Source organism: Camelina sativa, chromosome 15 (assembly GCF_030686135.1).
Source record: "Camelina sativa cultivar CO46 ecotype springtype chromosome 15, ASM3068613v1".
Lineage (NCBI taxonomy): Eukaryota > Viridiplantae > Streptophyta > Magnoliopsida > Brassicales > Brassicaceae > Camelina > Camelina sativa.
In genome coordinates this window covers 1,951,358-1,975,589 of record NC_141894.1, presented here as the reverse complement: position 1 = coordinate 1,975,589, position 24,232 = coordinate 1,951,358, and the positions used below count along the sequence as shown (strand labels likewise).

The following is a 24,232-nucleotide window of genomic DNA, read 5'->3' as shown; positions in this document are numbered from 1 at the left end:
ATTTTCTAAATCCCATCAAATCCTCCAAAATCATTATTTCAATACACCCCCTTTCCTTAGTGGTAGAGAACCTATAAAACAGTAAAAAGGGATATTTGGGCTTACCAGGCCTTATTGGGCCAAACATAAACGACACGCACCTATACGCAAATTACCTCTTTAACGATGAGAGCTTATTTAATGCCTTAGATCTATTTCATCACATTGATACAACAGTTCCAGATCAAGAATAGTGATTTTTACGTCAGAAATTTTCTATTAGATAATATATTTTAGACACTACATTTTTTTTTTTTTTTTATAAACTGTAATGCAATTCTTATCATATATATAAGGGATGTATCTTCGAATTTTTATTTTAAAAAATTATAATAGCATGTTGATACTTATGTAAACGATTCCTTCCCCCCAATTGGCTCTTTTATATTTGTTGGTCAAAAAAAAAAAAAAAATTATAATCAAAATTCAAAAGGGATAGGAAACCATAAGTCTTTCACGTTTGCTCACGCAGGCACGCATGAAATAGTTTCGTCTAATGGGTGATAAACTAAATACTTTTAATGCAAAACCAGTAGTATACACAATTATAAAGACTTAAGATCCAAGTCAGATAATTTGCAGACACTTATCTTATCTTCAGACAATAAAAGTAAAACCACCCGTTGATAATGGTTCTAAGTCTAAGACCGTTAAATTTAATATATCGAGCCTTATCAAAACTGATGTGTGATTCCTTGTATAAGAAACAAAAGATTGTCACGAGAGGACTTTGATCATTTTGTTTCTTTTCATATTTTCAACCAAAATCCATTCCCACTTTCATTATTTATACTCGCGGACGTATACATATGAAGATATATATGACGTATTTACATTTTTTTAATTATATATATATGGATACAAATGTATAGTGCAGTGTATTTATATACATATGTATTTGTAAGATTTAATGAGAAGACCAAAAAATACATTGACTAAAGCAGCCATGGAAAACCTTTTTCTTACATTATCGCTATTTGTAGCCATCTCTCATACTCTGCCTCATTTCGCCGGTTCTTTTCCGATTTCTCATAATTTTCCGGCGGTTTTCAACTTCGGAGACTCTAACTCTGACACCGGAGAACTCACCTCCGGTCTTGGATTCCTTCTCCAGCCTTCCTTTGGACAAACCTATTTCAAACCTCCATCTTCCGGAAGATTTTGTAATGGACGTCTCATCGTCGATTTTCTAAGTAACCATATTCATTCATCATTTCTATATTCTTTATTTTTTTATTTTTACTAGAAGCTAGCGTTGCAAGAATTACAACAAACTAGTCGACTTAACATGAGAAGATTTTGAATGGGCTTTATATGTTTTTGTAGTGGAAGCAATTGATCGGCCCTATTTGAGGCCATATTTAGATTCGATGAGCCGACAAAGTTACCAGAGAGGGTGCAATTTTGCAGCGGCTGCGTCAACGATTCAGAAGGCAAATGCTGCATCTTATAGCCCCTTTGGCTTTGGTGTTCAAGTCTCTCAATTCATCACCTTTAAGTCCAAAGTCATTCAACTGATACATCAAGGTAAATAAATATCAAATTATACCGAAATTTTAATCATCAACAATTAAGCCTTTAGTTGAAGACCTTTAGTACTGAGGACCTATGTATTTTTGTTTGATCTTTTTGTTTTTCCAGATGAAGAGCTCAAAAAATACTTACCGTCCGAATATTATTTCAAGAATGGATTATATATGTTTGACATCGGACAAAATGATCTTGCCGGAGCATTTTACTCCAAGACATTTGATCAAGTTCTTTCTCTGATTCCTACAATCTTGGATATATTTCAAGATGGAATAACGGTCAGTGTTTTTGCATGAATCTTTTCCTTTGTTTAATTAAAAAAACACTTAGTTCAGCTGGCGAAAATTATTAGATCAGGTTAATTATCACCTAAGTTTGAAAACAACAATATATTAGATGAAACGTTAATGTACGATTTGTTACATTTTGTAACATGATTTGTGTGTAAATTATTTCAGTCATTCAAAAGAAGATGATTTGTGTGTAAATTATTTGAGAGTATTTGAATTTTATATAATTTATAAACCCCCATATCCTTAAGACTTGAATTTTATATGATAAATATTGGTTTAAATACTTAAACCAAGTCATATAAGTATTACCACTCTTATAAAATTTTGTTTAATGTTGTATTTCTTTTTATAGAGATTACATGCGGAAGGAGCAAGAAATTTTTGGATACACAACACAGGGCCACTTGGTTGTTTGGCTCAAGTTGTGTCACGATTTGGGAAAGACAAATCAAAGCTTGATGAGTTTGGTTGTGTCAGTGACCATAACCAAGCTGCTCAGCTTTTCAATTTGCAGCTTAATGGTCTTTTCAAAAAACTCCCTCAACTATATCCCGGTTCCCGTTTCACATACGTAGATATCTTCTCGATCAAATCCGACCTCATTCTGAATCATTCCAAATACGGTACACGTATTATTAGTTCACTCTTCTGATTAGAAAGTATATTAGTTCACTGTTATAAACCTTTTCTGGTATGATAATAGGTTTTGATCATTCGATACTGGTATGCTGTGGAACGGGAGGACCGCCATTGAACTACGATGATCAGGTTGGTTGCGGTAACACAGCAACATCAAATGGTACGACAAAGACCGCCAAACCATGCATTGATAGCTCTAAATATGTTAACTGGGACGGCATTCACTACACTGAAGCTGCAAACCGGTTTGTTACGCTACACATTCTCACCGGTAAATACTCTGAGACGTTGTCGTCTCAAATTTTTTTAGCAATGTATGTAACTGAAAAATTTACCATTATCATTTTCTTTATGCATGCATACATAAGAAACTGATTAGATGGATCATTTCCATTAATTCAAGGTTTCTTAACCAATATAAAGGGAACATTTTTGGTAACTTTCTTTCACAAAGACAAGTGCTTTGACACAATAAAATGAATCTTCAAATAATGTTTCCGGTGTTATAACGATGTGTATCTATTCAATAGACCACATACAAGTTTGTACACACACTTTTCCACCAACTAAGAAACCAGAAAGCTTCATCAGTAAATGGTACAAATTTTTTTACAATGTTTGTTGCATTGGTTTCAGAAACATAACCATCCTTGTCAAGCATAATGGCGTCAGCGGCATTCGCATTGTTACTTTCAATCTGGTTGTTCCGTTACAAATAAAATTAATCTCACATTAACAATGTCAATTATTAAACTTTCTTGTTTTGAAGACAGCACCTTTGCTAGTATGTTATTGAGAAGGTTGTTGTGATGAATCTTGGAATCCAAATTCTGAAAAAAAAAAAAAAACAAAAAGAATCTGAGAAATCAACAATTTTGACAGACAAGATAAATGTGGAGCCAAGTTCATACATTAGGTGAACTGCGGGATATTTGAGCCTATCAGGCCTTATTGGGCCAAACTTAAACGATACGCACCTATGTGCAATTACTTAAAGAGCTTAATTACTGCCTTAATCTATTTATTATATTAAATAGTCAACCCAAAGAAAGACTGTATCTCATCTGCAAAAAAAAACAAAATTGTTTTTTTAATAGAAATCTTCATCACATTGATACAACAGTTACGGATCAAGTGATATATACATCAGATTCACTTCAGGATTCATTTTTTAGACACTACATTCCTTTTTTCTTTTTTTTAATAAATTGTAAATTTGTAATGCAATCTTTATCATATATATCTTCGATTTTTTTTTTCTTTAAATTATAATAAAAAGGGGATAGCAAACCATAAGTCTTTCGCGTTGCTCAGGCATGAAATAGTTTCTTCTTATCGGTGATAAAAGAAATACTTTAAATGCAAAATCAGTAGTATACACAATCATAAAGACTTAAGATCCAAGTCAGATCATTTTGCAGACACTAATCTTATCTTCAGACAATAAAACCACCCGTTGATAATCTCTACACTCATAATGGTTCCACGACCGTTAATTATATTAGTTCACAAATATCGAACCTTATCAAACTGATGTGATTCCTTGTATAAAAAAACAAAAGATTGTCACGAGATGACTTGGATCATTTTGTTTCTTTTCATATTTGCAACCAAAATCCATTCCCACTTTCAATAATTATACTCACGCACGTATACATATAAAGATATATATGACGTATTTACATTTTTAAAATTATATGGATACAAATGTATTGTGCAATGTATATATAAATAAGGTTTTATGAGAAGACCAAAAAATACATTGTTTGAGCCATGGAAACCCTTTTTCACTCTCTTCTTACATTATCACTATTTGTAGCTATCTCTCATACTCTGCCTCCTCTCGCCGGTTCTTTTCCGATTTCTCATAACTTCCCGGCGGTTTTCAACTTCGGAGACTCTAACTCTGACACCGGAGAACTCACATCCGGTCTTGGATTCCTTCTCCAGCCTTCCTATGGACAAACCTACTTCAAACCTCCATCTTCCGGAAGATTTTGTAATGGACGTCTCATCGTTGATTTTCTAAGTAATCTCATCATTCATCGTTTCTATATTCTTTTTTTTTTTTTTACTAGAAGCGTTGCAAGAATTACAACAAACTAGTCGATTGAAAAACATGACTTTTGATTGATCTTGATATAACGCTGTTTGCACGCTCATGTAATTTACATTGTGAGGTGTATATGACAAGTTTTTGAATGGGCTTTTATGTGTTGTAGTGGAAGCAATTGATCGGCCCTATTTGAGGCCATATTTAGATTCGATAAGCCGACAAAGTTACCGGAGAGGCTGCAATTTTGCAGCGGGTGGGTCAACGATTCAGAAGGCAAATGCTGCATCTTATAGCCCCTTTGGTTTTGGTGTTCAAGTCTCTCAATTCATCACCTTTAAGTCCAAAGTCATTCAACTGATACATCAAGGTAAATAAAGATCAAACTATATTTTAACCATCAACAAATATAGACTTTAGTTGAAGACCATAGTATTGAGGACCTATGTATTTTTGTTTTTTTCTCTTTTGTTTTTCAGATGAAGAGCTCGAAAAATACTTACCGTCCGAATATTACTTCAAAAGTGGATTGTATATGTTTGATATCGGACAAAATGATCTTGCCGGAGCATTTTACTCCAAAACATTTGATCAAGTTCTTGCTCTGATTCCTACAATCTTGGATATACTTGAAGATGGAATAACGGTCAGTGCTTTTGCATGAAGCTTTATTTTTGTTTAATTAAAACACACTTAGTCTAGCTGGCGAAAATTATTAGATCAGATTAAACTACTGAGTTTGAAAACAACAATATCTTATATATATAATTGAAAATGATATATTCAATTATTCAAAGAAGGAAAGTTGTGTGTAAATTATTTTGAGAATATTTGAATTTTATATGATAAATAGGTTTGAGTACTTAAACCAAGTCACATAATATAAGTACACTCTAATTATATAAATTTTCTTTTATGTTGTACTTTTTTTTATAGAGATTATATGCAGAAGGAGCAAGAAATTTTTGGATACACAACACAGGGCCACTTGGGTGTTTGGCTCAAGTTGTGTCACTATTTGGGAAAGACAAATCAAAGCTTGATGAGTTTGGTTGTGTCAGTGATCATAACCAAGCTGCTAAGCTTTTCAATTTGCAGCTTAATGGTCTTTTCAAAAAACTCCCTCAACTATATCCCGGTTCCCGTTTCACATACGTAGATATCTTCTCGATCAAATCCGGCCTCATTCTGAATCATTCCAAATACGGTACACGTATTATTAGTTCACTCTTCTGATTAGAAATTAATTATTAGTTCACTGTTTTGAAACCTTTTCTGGTATGATAATAGGTTTTGATCACTCGATACTGGTATGCTGTGGAACCGGAGGACCGCCATTGAACTACGATGATCAGGTTGGTTGCGGTAACACAGCAACATCAAATGGTACACTAAAAACCGCCAAACCTTGCATTGATAGCTCTAAATATGTTAACTGGGACGGCATTCACTACACTGAAGCTGCAAACCGGTTTGTTACGCTACAAATTCTCACCGGTAAATACTCTGAGACGGCGTCGTCTCAGAATCTTTAGCAATGTAACTGAGAAATTTACCATTATCATTTTCTTTATGCATACATAAGAAAAACTGATTAAATGGATCGTTTCCATTAATTCAAGGTTTCTTAGCCAATATATAAAGGGAACATTTTTTTGTAACTTTCTTTGACAAAGACAAGTGCTTTGACACAATAAAATGAATCTTCAAACTTTCATGTAATGGGTGTTATAACGATGTGTATCTATAGACCAGATACAAGTTTGTACACACTTCTCCACCAACTAAGAAATCAGAAAGCTTATCAAAATCCATTTTTTTTTTCCAAATTCTGTAGTTAATGGTTTCTTCTCATATCCTTTTGTTCTGTAAAATTATCAGCAGCACTTTCCATTGTATAACTCTGCCTCATTGCTATATTCTGAACTCGTTAGCAGATTTACTCTTTTCCCCGCTTCTTCATCTTCTTCTTCTTCTTTTTCTTCAATGGCCTCATCAGTCTCGCACTCTTGATCCGAATCTGTCATATGATCGAAGAAATCACCAAAATACCACTTACAATCATCTTTCCATTCGCCTTTATGTGCGTTAACCCGCCATTTCTGATCTGCAATCATCTCTGGTGACAATCCCCAAGCCGTTAACTCTTCCTCCGTGTGATGAATCGCCAAGCTATAATCACCACCCTGTCCTAATTCCATAACTCTGATCTCACTGTTCCCTGGATTGTTTAGTCCCTCGAATTGTTCCACAGTCCACTTGAACCATTTCATCAGAAACACACGCGATGTTAAGCCGTGTGAAACAATCACAAAGTTTAGCTCATGACTCGGATTGATATGTAGTCTGTTCATGTCAATGTCTCTCCATAGAGACTCGAGAAAACCTGTCAAAGAACACGCAAAAAAAATCGAATCTTGAGTTCATTCACACAAAGCAAAGACAACTTCAAACCGCAAAAACAGAGTTTCAGCAAAAATCGAATGTTATATAACAGAATGGATCAAGACTCTAACTTTATTCAAGACCACTACTTGTAAACCGCAAAAACAGAGTGAATCAGAAACATATAACAGAATGGATCAAAGACTTCATGACAACTGAATGTATCAATCTAAAGATGTGATCAGAAACATAACATCAAGCAACCAATTCAACCAAAATCTTCATTTGCCACTTGCACAGGCCAGGATCTGAATCAAGCTTAGCTAAACTAATCAAACACCACAGATCATTCTGTTATGAAAGAAAGAGAAAACATACTGGAGACGCGATCGAAGACGTCGGCGGCGGATTCACCTTCAGGGAAGCGATAAAAAAAGCGACCAAAGCGTTCTCTGACCTTCTTGGTGGCTCTCATACGTTCTTTAACCTGAAAATTCCCAAAATCCTGTTCCCTAATACGACATTCTTCGCGAACACCAATCACACGGCGACGGGAGAAGGAGCGTCCGATCTCACGGAGCGTAGATCGAGTGCGATCGTAAGGAGAGACGTAGAAGTAGACACGCCACTCAGGGGAAGAAGGATTAGAGGAAATCAAGGCGTGGAGACGAGCTCCAGCTTCCTGAGCCTGAAGCAAACCGGATTCGGTTAACTGGATCTTGTGATCTGGTGTTGTTGTGTATGCCGCTGTGTCGAGATTGCCTTCCGATTCACCGTGACGTACAAGGATGATCCTCTTCGGTAGCAATTTATTCTCCGGACTCATCGAATCGGAGAGAGATACAATTTTTTTCTTAGGGTTTGGTTTTTTTTTTTTCTTTCCTCCGGGGGGAATCTGAGAGAAATTGCCAAAACTCAAAATTTGGAAAATTTGTCAAGTAGAATCGTTTGCATCTTCATCATCCTCCAGAGATTATGGGGTATGTGTAGTGGTTCGTTTGCATTACCTTCTTGCTCAAGCTTAAGCACCCCCACCCCAAAACCAAAACGAGAGACAGTTTCAATTTCTCTGTTTTTTTTCTTTTTAATGCGCAAGTTAACTAAATTATGTACGTAATATTTTTAAGCCTAAAGTAAAATAACAAAAGTGTGTGTGTTTTGTAAGATTTGTATTTTATTTCTATTTTTTTTAATATAGAGTATGAGATTAGATTAAACAACTACAACGAAAGATTCCAATATCAACAAATTTATGAAATTGTATGATTAACTAATTATAATATTATCCACGTCTGCTCCATTACATCAGATAATTAATTTTTATATGTTTTATGATTAAATTATATATTTAAAGGTCAATCTGGAAAGTTTTTAACGTGGCAAACCACCATCTCTCTCTTTTTTTTTTATAAATTAAAAAGTAGCTCAACACGATTTATTTATTTTTTTTTTTGACAACGATTTATTTATTGTTTTGCAACATTATTAAATAAGCTAAGTTAATGGACAATAAAGAATTTGTTTTGTTTTTTTTTGGTCAACACAGGCACTGTTGAAAATCGTATATATTTATATGTACAAATAAGTTAGCCCGATAACAGATTTGTAGTGTAAGATGAGCCCATTGGGCTTTATCTATAGCGTGGATTTGCTTTAAGATTCGTAATATGGTCAAAAACTTGATTGTGTAGATGAGTGTGTAGATGCCAATTCGGGGATTTACACTTGTTGAGATTTTCTTTAGGCTTACTAGATAATGGATTTAATGATTGAACACCATCTCATGTCATTTTTCTTATTGTTTTTTTCGGCTTAGAGATATATATGAAGAGCTTGATTTGTACTTCATTAGATAAATGCCATTTTGTTACAAGAACCAAACCTCGAAAGGATAAGCTTAATATATATATAAAAAAACTCTCTTGCTAGATCTGTTTGATTTAGATGCAAACAACACCATGTTGTGTTTTAGATTATTTGAGATTTTACATGGATAAGTGGATTGTTTGTAAATGTTAATTTTGGGTTATTGTTTGATCTAACTTTGTCTTCTTATGTGTTAACTTACGTGGAAGATTAGCCGTGAGAATGTCTGAATTCAAAGCACATGTTAAAAAGATGATTCGACGCTTATTCTCCGTAAAGAAATCACCTTGATAATCAAGGACCATGGGATTTGTAATGTTTTTATTATTGTGTTTTTAATATAAATCATGAATACTTACATATTATAAATCACAATTTTATAATAAAAACTGATTCCTCAGTTTGCCAATTTAGCTACTTTTACTTATGTATATTTACATATTAATGTTTAAGAGCTACATTAATTCCTCAGTTTCAGATGTCATCTCTTTAGAAAAAAACTACTAATGATTTAGTTAAAGATCAGAAAATATGTGCACGTGGCCTTGCCTTCATTTGCCAATTTTTTTGTGAGGCCTTAAGAAAACACATTTCATATAAAAGAGTTTAGTATCAAAATTTCAGAAATAATAATGTCTTTTATGTAGGATACAAAAAGATTTCCGTCAAAAATACTATGAAGAAGAGAGACAGACAACGAAAGAATGAGATTTTTTTCTCGATTAATGATCAGTCATCAAGTCCAGTTGTAAGAAAGATAATTTATGTCACTATTACGGCCACAAAAGGAAAAATTTTGTCTTACAACGTATCTAACATGTCTTGTTCAATAAAAGTATTGGTATAAAAAGGTTGCGTTTGAAAAAAACCAACAATAAACTTTTAATACCTTGGAAAATTTTGGATAGTGGACATGAATATATTTCTTGTCCTTTTCACTTTTTTTTTTTTTGATGATTCCTTTCAGACCTTTTCTTTAATCTCAAAAATTAATCATTACGTTAATGAACAAGCCTTAGCTAAAAGGTTAAAAGCCATATATGATTGCTGTTTTGGAACGGGCTGCGTTTTGGGAGACTTCATATTTTATAATTTTGTACATATTCTTCTTATGGGAAATTCAAATCTTCTTTATATACAATGAGTGGTCCTGAAAGAGAAAATTCAATGCATATACAAAACCGAGTTTTTCGACTGAAGTGGAACTTACTCGCTAATGATTATGAAGGACCGCAAAAGAAGCCAATATTTACAACGAATGAGTATGGGTGGTAGTGGCAGTGGTACACAAATTGACAATCCTATATATCAACAGTATTGCTACTGAGAACGATCACCAGCAAAAATAACGTGTGATTAGACATATGGGATACTGGGATGGGTATTGGAGTTGGCCTATTGGGGAAGGGTTTAATACTATGAAAATGAGGGTGGGATGGGGTGGGGTCTCACTTGTTCCCACCAATGCTTTGATGCTTATCTCTCCACCATATTCAACAATCAATCATTCATGTTCAAACACCCACAAGAAAATTAAAAGTCATTCATGTCAACGATATGAAGAACGATATAATACCGTAAGATGACGCAAAATAAAGTAATGTTGTTATTTGTTTTACCAGCAGCAGCATCATCGTCAGCATGTTGGAAACAGAAACACGTTACACACTATCACTATGCTTGGCTTTACCTATAATTTAGCAAGTTAGTTAATAAAACTCCCGTTTCTACTTTAGAGTCTTCGTTTTCTCAACTAACTCCCATTTATATAGTCTTCACCGAAATATAAAATAATTACAATGACATGTTCATTTGTAAACCATTATTTGTTTAAAAAGAGTTCTAGAACTAATATTCTCCGGATCAAAAAAAAGATACTTTAGGCACAAATATTCCTTTACCTCAAAAAAAAAAAAAGTAACTTTCGGCATGTTTGTTTGAATATTTTTCTTTAAAAATACCATCCGTTGATTAATATATGCGTATCATCAAATTGACAACCAAGTTTTTAAACAACACTAGTTTTTTAAAAAACTGTTGGGGTTTTTTTTGTGTGAATATGTTTGTAATCCCTATATTAGTAAAAGAGAAGTACAACTTTCTCATTGCCCGAAAAGTCGAAATTTATCTTAACACATATCATTAAGGTTAAAGATGACTTTTAGATCTATTGAATCGGGTTAAAAATTTAAAATTACCCGACAATTAACAATTGGATATCCGGGTATGTATTGATGTAAAAATGGGCTATTTTGGGTCTCCGGAAATAAGCCTGCAAAATAGATTTATAATTTCAAATAAAAATAAAAATAATTTTACAGATATCAATCTTCCAAAATCTTACCAAACCGCGTTTTTAGTTATGTCTTTCATTCCTAATTCATACTCCAATTTATTTCAAATCCTTAACTGCACCAAGAAAATTGATCATCATTTTTAAGAAATTGTTAAGAATATATTACGTAATTAACTACTAAGATTTTCTGCCGAAATGCTACGAATATACCATATACCATAAAATATACTATCAAATTATACCTAATGGAGACTTCCTATAAATACTATGATACTTATCGAATCGTAAACCACCATACCTTCTTCTCTTTCTCCTTTCTTCTTTCAAACCTTCTCCAATGGCTGCCGAGAACGTCCCTACCATAGATCTGCAGTCCATTAGGCCATTCAAAACAGGATGGAGAATTCGTGTCAAAATCATTCATGTTTGGAAGCAAAACACTGTCTATTCCGGAGAAACCATTGAAATGGTTCTAGCTGATATTTCAGTAAGCTTACCGAACTCTTTACTAGGTTTTATTGTTATGTATTGTTAAGTGTTTTGAAGTTTAATATCTTTCCCTTTGTTAAATAGGGTACCCTCATACATGCAACTGTGAAGAAACCACAGTTTGGAAAGTTCCAGAGACTGATCAAATCGGGGCAATGGGTAATCATTGATACTTTCACAATGACTAGATCCGCTGGGAAATTCAGGGTTACGAACCATCCTTACCGTATGACGTTGATCAACATCACCTCCATGGTGCCATGTGCGTCCTTGACTAATGACATGTTCCTCCAACTGGTTGACTTTGAGAAGGTCATTGAAGAAGCTGGATTGAATGAAAACATTTTGGTTGGTAAGAATCTTGGTTAAAACTTTTTGTTAGAATTAATTATAGTTATTTAATCGTAACTATATATGATGTGCGAAAAATATGATTATACAGATGTCGTAGGTCAAGTTGTCAATGTCGGCAAGTTGAGTTTGAGCTGAGAGACATACGGTATTATCGTGATCAATAAGTTCAGTTATTCTAATAATTATTTACTAAATTATCTTTATTCATCAACCATATAGTGATGACCGACTATCATGTACATTGTGGGGTGGTTTTGCTGAGAGAATCCTAGCTGCTTGTGAAAACAATAGACAACAGGTGGTGATTTGTCTGTTGCGCTTTGCTAAGATCAATTCTTTCAAAGGTAAAAATATCGATAGAAGTTCTACTTATTATACATTTTTAAGATATAAAAAGTTCTAATACATTTTCATGTATTAGGTCAATGATCAGTGTCAAATGCTTATGACATTTCGTTAATGGAGATTGATCCAAACTATCCAGAAATTGTGGAGTTTCGTGAAATGTAAGCCATTATTAGCATTTAATTTGTTTTGTGATAATTTATTGACTATAATTATTTCGACAAAATAGGCTGATGGTCTTGCCTTGACAATCAAACAAGGTGTACCTAAGGAGTTAGCAGTTAATAAGAAAGCTCAAGCCTATAAACACTGCGAAAAGAAATCGATTGAAGAAATCAGGGCATATAATGAGGTACATATAACGAATATATAGAACAGAGCACAAATGAGATCTAATAAGATATACTTCATACTTTGCCACAAAGACCACAAACTGAGCTTAGCCCAAAAAAACCTTTTCCAGTAAAAACATGACAAAGATTGGAAAGCCAAAGAATGTTACAGATCCAGTACTTAAGGCTTGGTTCGACCTAAACCGTAATTCTAAAGTTGCAAGACAACTGACTTTTGAGGAGATTCCTGAGTTTTTTACTTGGATCTCTAAAGGAAAATGCTTCGAACGAAGAAAGAGATCATTGAACACTCGAAGAACTACTTCTATTTCAAGTAAGTTTACTGGTAATTTATCCCTAAAACTTCTCTTCCGTTTTCTTAAAGGACCATTAAGTGACGAAGATCTGAGGACTTATGATGGAGTTGTATATCCATCATACAAGGAAGCATGTTTGGCAAGAGGATTAATAGAAGAATGAAGTATTTGTTTTTTTATGCTGTTTTTTATTTTTTGTTTTTTTCAATTACTTTCCCTATTCCTATGTTTTGTTATCATTTTCAAGTTTCAAATAAATGACAAAGAATAAGTTGTTATAGATTTAATCTTTATTATAAAAAAACACTCAAACTAATCTTCCATTTTCAAGCAACCAAAGGAACAAGAAGCATAGGAAAAGTATTCTTATTAAACAAACAAATTAGGACATACCTTCAATTTTTTCTCTGCTAAAACTTATCCTCTCTTATCAATAACTTTTCCTCCAAAAAACGTTAATCAATCTCCTGATATTGAATCAAAAAAATACTTACACCTGGTCAGTATATTACCAATTATTCCCAGATTACATTTTCTAATTTTTTCAATTCAATACAAAGCCACAAAAAATTATTTAGAATCGTTCTTTGACAATAACTTAAACAGTAACTAAAAACTTCTAGACTAACAAAAAGTTCACAAATTGGAAAGTTCTACAAATTTTAAACAAAGATTGAAAACTTCAGAAATTAAGCTTACTGTTTATGGCTTCATGTCATTATACTCTATTGTAATAAACTTCAGAATTCCTGGAAGTACTTCTCATTTCATTTCCTGGATTAAATTGCAAAACAAATTAATCAGTAAAGATGTAATATTCCAATAAAAAACAATCAAAAACATTTTAAGAAACAACTACTTATCTTACGAATATCATGATGTCTTCATATATATCTTTCGGTTGATAGTATAGGCTTTCACATGTACTCAAAAAAATACAGGAAACATGTCAAACAATCACATACGGTAATGATATACTATTTTTAATATTAGCAATTATCGTTTTCAAAACTGAATTGGAGATATAGAACAGTACAGAAAGAGTTAGAACATGTAAAATCGAGGAAATTTAAAGAAAATTTATTCATAACTTCTAGCAACTTACCAATCCAATTGGTAAGATAAATCTGATCGATAAAGCCATGGGTGAAAACTGAATCAACCGATTGATAGCACCATCATCTTCATAGACAAACCCAATTGATTCAACTAATCGGAGCTTCTCTCATGTCACAAATTTTTGTTTTCTCTTCAAGATTCGGTTGATTGAAGAAGTATTGAACTTGATTTTACTCTCTTTTTTGAAAATTTGATCGTGAGAAGATGGAGATGAAAAGATTGAACGATTCCCAATTGGAGATGAAACGATGGAAACGATGTTGATGAAAAAATGTCTCGATTCCCAATTGTTTAACAAACATACACCTTTCTGTTTAAAATAAAAGCTTAATAGAAAGCCCACTGAAACCCATATCATAAATATAAAAAAAAAGTGTTAAACAAAGACCCAAATTTGCTGGTGGACCTATTTATAATACAGTCCAATTCTTTCAATGCTTCAAAATAGAATACATTTTATAGAATCACATTTAAAATCATAAAGTAAAAGTAATTATATACACTATGATGATTACATTGTCCAATAGATTTCGCATGTATACGATGTGTAAAATATATATATATATATATATTTATACAAAACGTGTGAAATAATATTTCAGTAATCGTGTTTACACAACCACGTGTTAAGTAAAATATTCTTTCATTCTATTAATCTCAAGAAAGTTTTGTTTAAATTAATTATTTATAAAAAAGATATGGCAAATTTGACAAACATAGACACTATAATAAACAGATACTATAACATTTTCTAAATTGTTATCCGTTTTAACAACAATAAAATATTCCTCCGCGCTGTAGCGCGGGTCGGGTCCTAGTTTGTATAGTGAAATAAAAAGGTTAAAAACATAACTGTAAATCTATCTGATAAACGGTAGCCAAATTTAATGGATATCTTGGTCTTTTTTATATCATTTTGTACTGTCATAGTCTCATAGAGTTATTTAATAAACAACCCTCTTTTTCATACTAATTGTTTAAAACAACGCTCATTTAAAAAATATTAGGGATGTTCGTAAAATAATTTGAGTAAATAAAAAAAAGCGAAAAATAGAACTGTCAGTTTAATGAACGGTAGATAAGCAAGTCCAGCGGATATGTCAGTCATATGCTGGTCAATTTTGGTAGCCTTTATTTACAAGTACATGTATTTATTTCTAATTTAGTAACGCTCCTGAAATGAATGTGTAACACGTTTGGACATGAGTAATTTTTGGATAGTCTTCAACAAATTTTTAAAAGGAATACTAATAAATTAAATTATGAAAAATAATATTTTTATTACAGAAATTTAGTCAAAATATTAATTACTTATACAAGAAAATACATAAACTATTGGAAGTAATACAAAGAAAAAAGAACGTGCAACTTGTATCCAGTACAGATAATGAGCTAAATTCACTTAAAGAAAGTTGTCATTATTATCTTAGTACAAAGGAACAAACAAACTCGAAATTATTGGAAGGTAAATATTACTATATTCAAGATCCCTATTCTATATATCAAGCCCACTTGTCCAAATTATGAAGTGATTAAACCTTACAAGTAAACAAACTCTCTGTCTCTCCCTCTCTCTCTCGCTCACTCTGTCTCTCCCTCTCTCTCTCTCTCTTTCTTACCAATATCAAAATCAAGAAGATATATTCTTGTTTCTTTAAAGGGGCCGGGGAGATCTTTGGAAAGAGAACAAAAATCGTAAGAATGGTGGTGGAGGAGGAGGAGAACAGAGGCATGGAGGAAGGGCTTCTTCTTCCTCACCAGAACGACAGAGATGATCGTCATGTCACAGCTTGTGTGATTCTCAGCACTTTTGTCGCTGTTTGTAGTTCCTTCAGCTATGGATGTGCTGTGAGTTTCTTAATTTCTCTATTTAAATTACTCTCGATTTCCTTTTCTTTGATGGATCTTTTTATTCCTGTAATTTCTTGAACGTTGTTAGGCTGGCTATACTTCAGGCGCTGAGACTGCTATCATGAAGGAGTTAGACCTTTCTATGGCACAGGTATGAATCTTTTACTTAACATTCATACCCCAAAAAAAAAAAAGTATTGATCTTATTTTCTTCCTTTTTAGATTTTATCACTATATAGTAGTGATACCCAATTAATTATGCTTAATATGCATAATAACTTCCTGAAACTTGAAATAAAACATCAGCTGCTTGTAAATTTTTTGTGTGGATTTCTAAACTATGAGACCCCATCTAACAAGCCAGGTTTGTATGAAGAAAATGAAATTGATATCTGTATGCAGTTACGTATAAAGACATCATTGATCACTGATAAATAATAAATCGCTTTAGCAACTGGAAATAGTAGCTAATAGTAAATTGTGGTTCATAGTTTTGACTTATGACTTATGAGTAGAGAAACTTGTTGGGAAATATATTGACTATTGAGAGACGACGTCTCTGTTCTGAGACGACTTCGAGAAATGCATATGTGATACGTAACTTACATTAAAAAAAAAATGAATATAGTTAAAACTCATACATGATACCGTATATTGTATCATGTTATAGAACATGAACATTATTATTATCATTATCTTTTTGGAAATATATAACATGAACATTGTTAAAACGTGTTATACAGCTGTATTTTTAAAAATTAAGTATATAGCTGTATTTTAAAATTATATTAGTAATCTCGTTATTATTTTAGGTATCGAATATGGTACTAGCTTTCTGACAAATTTCATATGATAGTTATACTAATCAAAAGAATACACGAGCGCTTACTTACATAACAAATAAACAATATAAACAAGTGATTAAATATATAGTGTTTGTATTACTAACATTTAATAGAGACAAAACAAAATTAGCATTTAAAATATGACCAACATAATTAAGTGTGCTTGACCCAATCAATCAATTTGTTTGTTTGTTATTTGTTTCCCACAGTTTGCAGCGTTTGGTTCCTTCATCAACGTGGGAGGTGCGGTGGGCGCCTTGTTCAGCGGTCAATTGGCAGTCATCCTCGGCCGAAGACGAGTAAATTACCGTTTTTACCCTAATTTTTCATATCATATACTATTATTTAATTACGCACAATTTTAATCATTATTTGAAAATGTGTTTAGTAGTACCTAGTATGAGATTCTATTTTTTTGAACCAAAAAAAAAAAAATCTAATTTATATATATATATATTTTTTTTGTGCGAATATAGACGTTGTGGACCTGCGATTTTTTCTGCATTTTTGGTTGGCTCGCCATTGCCTTCGCAAAGGTATAAATCCGAAATAAAAACCCTTAATAAATAATAATTTGGTTGTTAAAATATCTAATTAATAGATTTGATTAATATGTGGAAAACAAAAAGAATGTCTTCTGGCTGGACTTGGGAAGAATTTCCTTGGGCATTGGAGTCGGCTTGATTAGCTACGTGGTAATTAAGACTCTACTTACTTTAGCTTTTGTGATTTCATTTACTACTAGTATATTTTATATTGGAGTTTGGACACATCACTTAAAAGTTAAAAACAACCATTTTAATATCCCAAACAAAGGTCCCTGTATATATTGCGGAAATCACTCCAAAACATGTTCGTGGTGCATTCACTGCTTCAAATCAGGTAACTCTCTTATTCTATACTACAATAGTACCTTTTTCTTTTATATAACGTCTATTATTTTGTTGTCTTCTGTAACAAAGTAGTTATTTTCTTTTAATTGTAACAACCAATTTTTATTTTATTTTTGGGTTTTATAGCTTCTTCAAAACAGTGGAGTTTCCCTGATTTATTTCTTTGGGACTGTAATTAATTGGCGAGTAATGGCTATTATAGGTAACGAGATATCTCATTGGAAAATACTAATTATCGTTTTTCCAACAAGTTAGTATTTTGTTTTAATTCAATATTCATGTACACAATGTCGATTTTATTTATCTCCATTATCCGGTTCAGGTGCTCTTCCATGCGTCCTTCAAGTGATCGGAATATACTATATACCGGAATCTCCGAGATGGCTGGTTTGTATTTTCTTTATATATTGCATTTCGACTATGAGTTTTGACATAAATATTTATAGTTTGTACTTCAAGTCTTCAATCATAAATATTAATTGTTTTCTTTCAGGCTAAAGTGGGTTCAAGCAAAGAAGTAGAAAGTTCTTTGCATCGACTTAGAGGGAAAGACTTTGATGTTTCAGGTGAATCCGCTGAAATTCAGGTTATGACAAAAATGCTTGAAGAAGATTCAAAGTCCAGTTTCTGTGACATGTTTCAGAAGAAGTATAGACGAACTCTTGTGGTACGGTAACATATATTAGCGCAACAGGGTTCATTTTACGTTTGATGAAAGAAGTAATAATTATTCATATTTTCTATATATAAAAAAAAAAACAGGTTGGAATTGGTCTAATGTTGATACAACAATTATGTGGAGCTAGCGGCATCACATATTATTCAAATGCCATATTTAGAAAATCTGGTGAGAATATTCATCAAAGTCTTAATATTATTTATAAATATGATTATATTAATATATGATCACTAGCAATATGTAACTAATAATCATCGATATTATATGCATTTTGTTTCTGTTAAACAGGCTTTCCAGAGAGACTTGGATCAATGATATTTGGTGTGTTCGTGGTGCGTATTTTATAATTGTATTTCTTTATTGAAATTGTTTTCTCAAATCTATTTCGATGATACCTTTACTGATTTTTTTTGTTTTACTCTTTGTAGATCCCAAAGTCTTTGGTTGGTCTGATTTTTGTGGATAGATGGGGAAGACGACCACTTCTATTGGTTAGAAATATACAGTTAATATATATTATATTAGTACATACGTAGCATAAGTCAGTACAATAATTTTTTAATATAATATTTGATAACCATTATTGTAGGCTTCTGCTGTTGGAATGTCCATCGGGTCCTTGCTTATTGGAGTTAGCTTCACGTTACAGGTTATTTTTTATTCTTTTTGCTTGCTAAGAGGTTATTCTTATAGTGTTTTATATATTGGATTAATATGAGATCACTATCAAGTATCAACACGTATAGTGTTAAAACCTAACTTGATATAATATGTTTTTTAATTCATTATGATTGTTGTTTACAGCAAATGAATGTGCTTCCTGAATTGACTGGAGTTTTCGTCTTCGTAAACATTCTGGTAAAATCATTGTTTTTTTATTTATCAACGATCGTTCATTTTCTCATTCATAACTTTCTACATTTGTTTTTTTTTTGTCCTGTGGTATTTATTAACTCGTATTACAAATCTTAAATGAAATCTTGTTAGGTCTACTTCGGATTTAGTGCAATCGGTATAGGAGGGTTACCTTGGGTCATTATGTCTGAGGTAAACAACTTAATTTTCTTTTGAAATTTATAATAAAGAGTAAATTTATAATAAAGAGTAGAATAACAATGAAATAGTTTAGCTATTTATGAAAGAAAAAAAGGTTTATTATGTTTATGTTTTTAATTTTTGTTGCAGATCTTTCCGATAAACATAAAAGTTTCAGCAGGGACGATCGTAGCGTTAACTTCATGGACTAGTGGGTGGTTCGTGAGTTACGCTTTCAACTTCATGTTCGAATGGAGCGCATCAGGTCCCTTATTCTCTCTATATATAATGATTTTAGTTAAGTTCTTAAATATATATATATATATATATATATATATATATATATATATATATATACGTAAGGTAAAATACAACTAGATATACATGCTCGTTTTCGAATATTAACAGTTTTAGAAATGAAAGATGTTTATTTAGAAAATATATCTATTATATTCAGGTTTTGTTTAATTTAATATAATAAGCTGACTTGCGTATTGTTTGTTGATTATTTATAATTTAAATAGGAACGTTTTATATATTTGCGGCTGTGGGAGGAATGTCATTGATATTTATTTGGATGGTCGTACCGGAAACGAAAGGAAAATCCCTCGAAGAGTTACAAGCTTCCCTTACCGGGATAAACTAAAATACACATTTACGTTGTAATATATTATTAATATATGTTTATGAAAAAAAAATATAATTTATTTGCATATTCTTGATAGTGTTATATATTAATATATACTATTAAACCTTTTTTCCTTTGCCAAACCAATGGCTTATCCTAGTATTAAGACAACAAATGAATGTCTCATCACAACTAAGATATATGCCCATTTGTAAATTGTTCTCTATTGCTCGAAATATATAATCACTCTACTCTTCTATTTCGGATATGCGATGCTCTAGTTGTTTTCTTTTTTGACTCTTATTTACTTTACATTAAGTATCCACCAGATTTTTGGTACATGGGGCATATATCTGACAGATAATAATCAATGGAAGAAACGTAATATGGGACATATCTTTGTTACGTACAGATTCGACGACAGTCTCTAAAACGGATTTGCGAAGAACGGTAGTATGTTTGGTCAGTCGTTTTGTCGTGTTTCAGATCACGGAAAAAAAAGTTTTACAAAGTTTTACAAATAACAACCGGTACAGTAGCTGGTACAGTAAAACCGAGTTTATTATTAGGCTGATTTTGCAATCTCATCTGCTCTTTAATCTTATTGCATTTATTGTCTTCTTAATTAATCAGACTGATTTAACATATCGGGTTTGTAGAGTGGTTATACTTCAGGCGCTGAGACCGCAATGATGAAGGAGTTAGATCTTTCTATGGCCCAAGTATGTGTATCTTTTTTTAATATTTTTATCACGGCTTATTTAATGCCCAATTAATCATGCATGCAATGCACACAATTCATAATTACTTGTACTATTAAACATCAGCTGATTGTAAATTTTCTTGCCTGATTTGTGATTACTACTCCGTATAAACCATCAGTCCCTCACACATAAGGCTCGTCGTTATAAAGAAATCGTAGTAGTGAAATTGTGGTTCTTCTGTATACTTAATAATTGTTAGTATTTAATTATTGAGGTACAAAGTTATGAGTACAGAAAACTTGCTAGGAAATAGTATCTTTTGAGAGACACCTGTACACACACTTTTAGGGAGATGCTGCAACTGTCATACGTAAGTTACATTGGAAATGTGATGTATACGTAGCTGCTTTGGTTCACAAAAAAAAAAAAAAAAAAGTAGCTGCTTTCAATAAAGTATATAGCTAATATTTTTAAATTATATTAGTAATTTTGTTCGATTATTCTAGTTATCGAATATGGTACTTTTGAGTTATATAAAGATTATTGTTTATATATATATATATATTTTTTTTTTTCGTTTTGTGCAGTTTTCAGCGTTTGGTTCTTTCCTGAACTTGGGAGGTGCGGTGGGTGCCTTGTTCAGCGGTCAATTTTGTGGAAACAAAAAAGAATGTCTTCTGGTTGGACTTGGGAAGAATTTCCTTGGGCATAGGAGTTGGCTTGATTAGCTACGTGGTAATTATAATTTATTTGTATACTATATAATAGTATTTTATATAACTTCTTCTTATTTCACATTTCTCAAAACAAATATTGTCATATTCAAACAAGGTCCCTGTATATATTGCGGAAATCACACCAAAACATGTTCGCGGTGCATTTACTTCTTCAACCCAGGTAAGAAGAATTAAGTAAGAAGTTCAGTCTATTACTATCAACGCTTGTTTTTTTTCCTTTCTATTGTAAATACTCATTTTTGCCTTTGTAGCTTCTTCTAAACATTGGACTCTCACTGGTATATTTTTTTGGGACTGTCATTAATTGGCGGATACTGGCTATTATAGGTAACGAATTATAGCGTCGTAAGACATTTGCATTATTATTTTTTCTCCAATAACATGTTAACTTTTTTTTTTTTTTTTTTCTTTCAGTATTCTATAAAAGACATATACTATATATACAAATTGGTTTTACTTAAGTTCTGGTCCAGGTGCTCTTCCATGTTTTATTCAAGTGATCGGTATATACTTTATACCGGAATCTCCAAGATGGTTGGTTAGTATTTTCTTTATACATTGAATATAGATATAAAATTTGACATAAGTATGTATAAGAAGTTTTACTTCAATCATTATATTAATATTTTTTTCAGGCTAAAGTCGGTTCAGGCAAAGAAGTAGAAAGTTCTTTGCATCGACTTAGAGGAAAAGACACTGATGTTTCAGGTGAATCCGCTGAAATTCAGGTATCTCTTATCAAATTAATTTATCAGTATATTTTCTTTATAAAGTACTCATAATTATATATATTTTTTATTATATACTACAGGTTATGACAAAAATGCTTGAAGAAGATTCAAAGTCCAGTTTCTGCGACATGTTTCAGAAGAAGTATAGACGAACTCTTGTGGTATGCTAACATATATAGAGAAATTCAGAGTGAAAAAAAAGCTATTTATATACTATGATTGTACAGTTGATGGAAGTAATGATTTAATTACATAACTATACCTTTTCATTTTATTTATTTACATATGCAGATTGGAATTGGTCTAATGTTGATACAACAGTTATCTGGAGCTAGCGGTATCACATTTTACTCAAATGCCATATTTAGAAAAGCTGGTTAGAATATTCAAAGTCGTATTAGTATTTTGTTTATGATTATCACAGGCAATATTTAATGATTATCAGTATTATATAGTATGCATTTTGCATCTTTTAATTAAACAGGTTTTTCAGAGAGACTTGGGTCAATGATATTTGGTGTCTTCGTGGTGCGTACCTTTATATTAATTTTCTCTATACCGTTTATGATACCGTTTATGATTTTTTTTTTTTTACGCTCTCTAGATCCCAAAAGCTTTGATTGGTATGATACTTGTGGATAAATGGGGAAGACGACCACTCCTATTGGTTAGAAAGACATAGTTAAATAACTTAATTAGTATATACATACCATTGTACAGAAATTATTACTGAAATATATATATATATATATATATATTTCGTCTAATTATCTTTTTTTTGTTTTTATATACTTAAAACATTATTGCAGGCTTCTGCTGTAGGAATGTCCATCGGGTCCTTGCTTATTGGGGTTAGCTTCACGTTACAGGTTACTAATAATATTACCCTTAGTTAAATTGTAATAACAATTTAAATATTACACAATATATTATACAATCCAACTAATAATATTAATACAGGATATTTTTAATTTAATTCTTTTCTGATATGGGAATGAACAGGAAATGAATCTGCTTCCTGAACTGATTCCAGCTTTAGTCTTCATAAACATTCTGGTAAAATTATTCAATTTTGAAACGATCATTCCTTTTTTACATATATAACTTATCATACCTTTTTGTATTTATTTGTAGTAATAATTCTGAACCTAAAATCGATTATTTTGGTTAGGTCTACTTTGGATTTTTTGCAATCGGTATAGGAGGGCTACCTTGGGTCATTATGTCTGAGGTGAAGCATTAATTTACTTCAATTTTGTAAACACTAAAATAAGTAATAATCAAACATTTATTTATAAAACATGCAATAAAACGCTCGTATTGTTTTTTTCCCTTTTACTGCAGATATTTCCAATAAATATAAAAGTTTCAGCAGGGACAATCGTCGCATTAACATCGTGGACCACTGGGTGGTTCGTGAGTTACGCTTTCAACTTTATGTTTGAATGGAGCGCTCAAGGTCCTTTATTTTCTACTATAATATTTTCCCAATTAATTCGAATATATATGTAAGGTTTGAAAGGATATAAAGAATCGCCTTAAACAAAACCAATCTAACTCTAATCCGAACATAAGTAAATTACAAACTAGAAAGATGGTTTTAATTTACAATCTAGTTTTTATTTAATTTTAGTTTGCTAATTACATTCTCTAATTTCAGTTTATGTTGTTTTCTATAAAAATAGGAACATTTTACATATTTGCGATGGTTGGGGGAATGTCATTGATTTTTATTTGGATGCTCGTCCCGGAGACCAAAGGACAGTCACTAGAGGAACTGCAAGCTTCGCTTACAGGGACAACCTAAATAAACATTACATTGTATAATACCATGTTTAATTGTTTTTTTTTATAAACAAATATACAAATTATTATCTATTGGCAGTGTCTTTGCAAATATTATTTACATATTTTTGATAGTGATATATACAGTATATTAATAAGTCTCAAAACTAGATATTAAATGAACGAATTAGTTGAACTTAGGCAAAAAACTATATCATTCACTGAACCTGGACGGAAAACGAAAGGTACCACGAGGCTAAAAGATTGTGAGTTTTGGACCAAGAAAC

At 32.0% G+C, this 24,232-nt stretch overlaps 6 protein-coding genes across 11 annotated transcripts; 5 read left to right on the top strand and 1 right to left on the bottom strand.

The window, feature by feature from the left end:
• Nucleotides 1–681: 681 nt before the first annotated feature.
• LOC104744651 (GDSL esterase/lipase At3g05180) lies at nucleotides 682–3,382 on the top strand. 2 transcript variants are annotated; one of them, XM_010465733.3, is made up of 6 exons: nucleotides 682–1,232; nucleotides 1,366–1,566; nucleotides 1,681–1,847; nucleotides 2,215–2,485; nucleotides 2,566–2,772; nucleotides 3,138–3,382. In XM_010465733.3, the coding sequence occupies exons 1-6, from the start codon at nucleotides 950–952 to the stop codon at nucleotides 3,143–3,145; spliced, it is 1,137 nt and encodes a 378-aa protein (XP_010464035.1). In that variant the 5' UTR covers nucleotides 682–949; the 3' UTR covers nucleotides 3,146–3,382. The 2 variants fall into 2 exon arrangements, with proteins under 2 accessions (XP_010464035.1, XP_010464032.1); XM_010465730.3 differs by lacking the exon at nucleotides 3,138–3,382 and having other exon boundaries at nucleotides 2,566–2,993.
• A 757-nt stretch (nucleotides 3,383–4,139) lies between these two features.
• Nucleotides 4,140–6,271, top strand: LOC109124896 (GDSL esterase/lipase At3g05180). The gene is made up of 5 exons (XM_010465732.3): nucleotides 4,140–4,530; nucleotides 4,724–4,924; nucleotides 5,034–5,200; nucleotides 5,491–5,761; nucleotides 5,845–6,271. Exons 1-5 carry the CDS (start codon nucleotides 4,275–4,277, stop codon nucleotides 6,087–6,089), a joined length of 1,140 nt encoding a protein of 379 aa, XP_010464034.1. The 5' UTR covers nucleotides 4,140–4,274; the 3' UTR covers nucleotides 6,090–6,271.
• On the bottom strand, nucleotides 6,239–13,800 carry LOC104744650 (phosphoglycerate mutase-like protein AT74). Of its 2 annotated transcripts, XM_087488171.1 has the most exons (7): nucleotides 11,816–11,885; nucleotides 11,400–11,468; nucleotides 11,150–11,214; nucleotides 11,004–11,077; nucleotides 10,425–10,495; nucleotides 7,318–10,280; nucleotides 6,239–6,940 (listed from the first exon to the last, which is right to left on the bottom strand). In XM_087488171.1, exons 6-7 carry the CDS (start codon nucleotides 7,763–7,765, stop codon nucleotides 6,432–6,434), a joined length of 957 nt encoding a protein of 318 aa, XP_087344297.1. In that variant the 5' UTR covers nucleotides 7,766–10,280; nucleotides 10,425–10,495; nucleotides 11,004–11,077; nucleotides 11,150–11,214; nucleotides 11,400–11,468; nucleotides 11,816–11,885; the 3' UTR covers nucleotides 6,239–6,431. The 2 variants fall into 2 exon arrangements, 1 of the variants encoding a protein (XP_087344297.1); XR_015582162.1 differs by lacking the exons at nucleotides 6,239–6,940; nucleotides 7,318–10,280; nucleotides 10,425–10,495; nucleotides 11,816–11,885 and adding exons at nucleotides 13,332–13,405; nucleotides 13,638–13,800 and having other exon boundaries at nucleotides 10,883–11,077.
• Nucleotides 11,439–12,304, top strand: LOC147926203 (uncharacterized). Its single transcript, XM_087488172.1, has 3 exons — nucleotides 11,439–11,588; nucleotides 11,675–11,942; nucleotides 12,033–12,304. Exons 1-3 carry the CDS (start codon nucleotides 11,439–11,441, stop codon nucleotides 12,077–12,079), a joined length of 465 nt encoding a protein of 154 aa, XP_087344298.1. The 3' UTR covers nucleotides 12,080–12,304.
• A 1,688-nt stretch (nucleotides 13,801–15,488) lies between the features above and the next one.
• On the top strand, nucleotides 15,489–20,073 carry LOC104744648 (sugar transporter ERD6-like 11). Its single transcript, XM_010465727.2, has 17 exons — nucleotides 15,489–15,905; nucleotides 15,997–16,059; nucleotides 16,963–17,052; nucleotides 17,230–17,289; nucleotides 17,383–17,448; nucleotides 17,570–17,635; nucleotides 17,773–17,848; nucleotides 17,969–18,033; nucleotides 18,140–18,313; nucleotides 18,409–18,493; nucleotides 18,614–18,657; nucleotides 18,754–18,816; nucleotides 18,915–18,974; nucleotides 19,130–19,183; nucleotides 19,313–19,372; nucleotides 19,511–19,625; nucleotides 19,885–20,073. Exons 1-17 carry the CDS (start codon nucleotides 15,759–15,761, stop codon nucleotides 20,004–20,006), a joined length of 1,410 nt encoding a protein of 469 aa, XP_010464029.1. The 5' UTR covers nucleotides 15,489–15,758; the 3' UTR covers nucleotides 20,007–20,073.
• A 573-nt stretch (nucleotides 20,074–20,646) lies between these two features.
• On the top strand, nucleotides 20,647–24,103 carry LOC104748020 (sugar transporter ERD6-like 10). 4 transcript variants are annotated; one of them, XM_087488639.1, is made up of 15 exons: nucleotides 20,647–20,710; nucleotides 21,280–21,427; nucleotides 21,524–21,589; nucleotides 21,681–21,756; nucleotides 21,903–21,967; nucleotides 22,065–22,157; nucleotides 22,241–22,321; nucleotides 22,452–22,536; nucleotides 22,645–22,688; nucleotides 22,765–22,827; nucleotides 22,970–23,029; nucleotides 23,163–23,216; nucleotides 23,332–23,391; nucleotides 23,505–23,619; nucleotides 23,846–24,103. In XM_087488639.1, exons 7-15 carry the CDS (start codon nucleotides 22,244–22,246, stop codon nucleotides 23,965–23,967), a joined length of 681 nt encoding a protein of 226 aa, XP_087344765.1. In that variant the 5' UTR covers nucleotides 20,647–20,710; nucleotides 21,280–21,427; nucleotides 21,524–21,589; nucleotides 21,681–21,756; nucleotides 21,903–21,967; nucleotides 22,065–22,157; nucleotides 22,241–22,243; the 3' UTR covers nucleotides 23,968–24,103. The 4 variants fall into 4 exon arrangements, with proteins under 4 accessions (XP_087344765.1, XP_087344767.1, XP_087344766.1 ...); XM_087488641.1 differs by lacking the exon at nucleotides 20,647–20,710 and having other exon boundaries at nucleotides 21,289–21,427; nucleotides 21,844–21,967; XM_087488640.1 differs by lacking the exons at nucleotides 20,647–20,710; nucleotides 21,280–21,427 and having other exon boundaries at nucleotides 21,844–21,967; nucleotides 22,065–22,137.
• The last annotated feature ends 129 nt before the right edge of the window (nucleotides 24,104–24,232 follow it).

Bases quoted from the DNA above. Each gene is read 5' to 3' on its own strand.
- LOC104744651 (XM_010465730.3), top strand. From the start codon at position 950: ATGAGAAGACCAAAAAATACATTGACTAAAGCAGCCATGGAAAACCTT. The intron at 1,567-1,680 runs GTAAATAAATAT...TTGTTTTTCCAG, and splicing joins CATTCAACTGATACATCAAG to ATGAAGAGCTCAAAAAATAC. The intron at 1,848-2,214 runs GTCAGTGTTTTT...TTCTTTTTATAG, and splicing joins TATTTCAAGATGGAATAACG to AGATTACATGCGGAAGGAGC.
- LOC109124896 (XM_010465732.3), top strand. From the start codon at position 4,275: ATGGAAACCCTTTTTCACTCTCTTCTTACATTATCACTATTTGTAGCT. The intron at 4,531-4,723 runs GTAATCTCATCA...TATGTGTTGTAG, and splicing joins TCTCATCGTTGATTTTCTAA to TGGAAGCAATTGATCGGCCC. The intron at 4,925-5,033 runs GTAAATAAAGAT...TTTGTTTTTCAG, and splicing joins CATTCAACTGATACATCAAG to ATGAAGAGCTCGAAAAATAC.
- LOC104744650 (XM_087488171.1), bottom strand. From the start codon at position 7,765: ATGAGTCCGGAGAATAAATTGCTACCGAAGAGGATCATCCTTGTACGT. The intron at 6,941-7,317 runs GTATGTTTTCTC...GTTCTTTGACAG, and splicing joins CGTCTTCGATCGCGTCTCCA to GTTTTCTCGAGTCTCTATGG.
- LOC147926203 (XM_087488172.1), top strand. From the start codon at position 11,439: ATGGCTGCCGAGAACGTCCCTACCATAGATCTGCAGTCCATTAGGCCA. The intron at 11,589-11,674 runs GTAAGCTTACCG...TTTGTTAAATAG, and splicing joins TGGTTCTAGCTGATATTTCA to GGTACCCTCATACATGCAAC. The intron at 11,943-12,032 runs GTAAGAATCTTG...ATGATTATACAG, and splicing joins GAATGAAAACATTTTGGTTG to ATGTCGTAGGTCAAGTTGTC.
- LOC104744648 (XM_010465727.2), top strand. From the start codon at position 15,759: ATGGTGGTGGAGGAGGAGGAGAACAGAGGCATGGAGGAAGGGCTTCTT. The intron at 17,053-17,229 runs GTAAATTACCGT...GTGCGAATATAG, and splicing joins TCATCCTCGGCCGAAGACGA to ACGTTGTGGACCTGCGATTT. The intron at 17,449-17,569 runs GTAATTAAGACT...TCCCAAACAAAG, and splicing joins TCGGCTTGATTAGCTACGTG to GTCCCTGTATATATTGCGGA.
- LOC104748020 (XM_087488640.1), top strand. The intron at 22,537-22,644 runs GTTAGAATATTC...TTAATTAAACAG, and splicing joins TGCCATATTTAGAAAAGCTG to GTTTTTCAGAGAGACTTGGG. The intron at 23,217-23,331 runs GTAAAATTATTC...TATTTTGGTTAG, and splicing joins TAGTCTTCATAAACATTCTG to GTCTACTTTGGATTTTTTGC.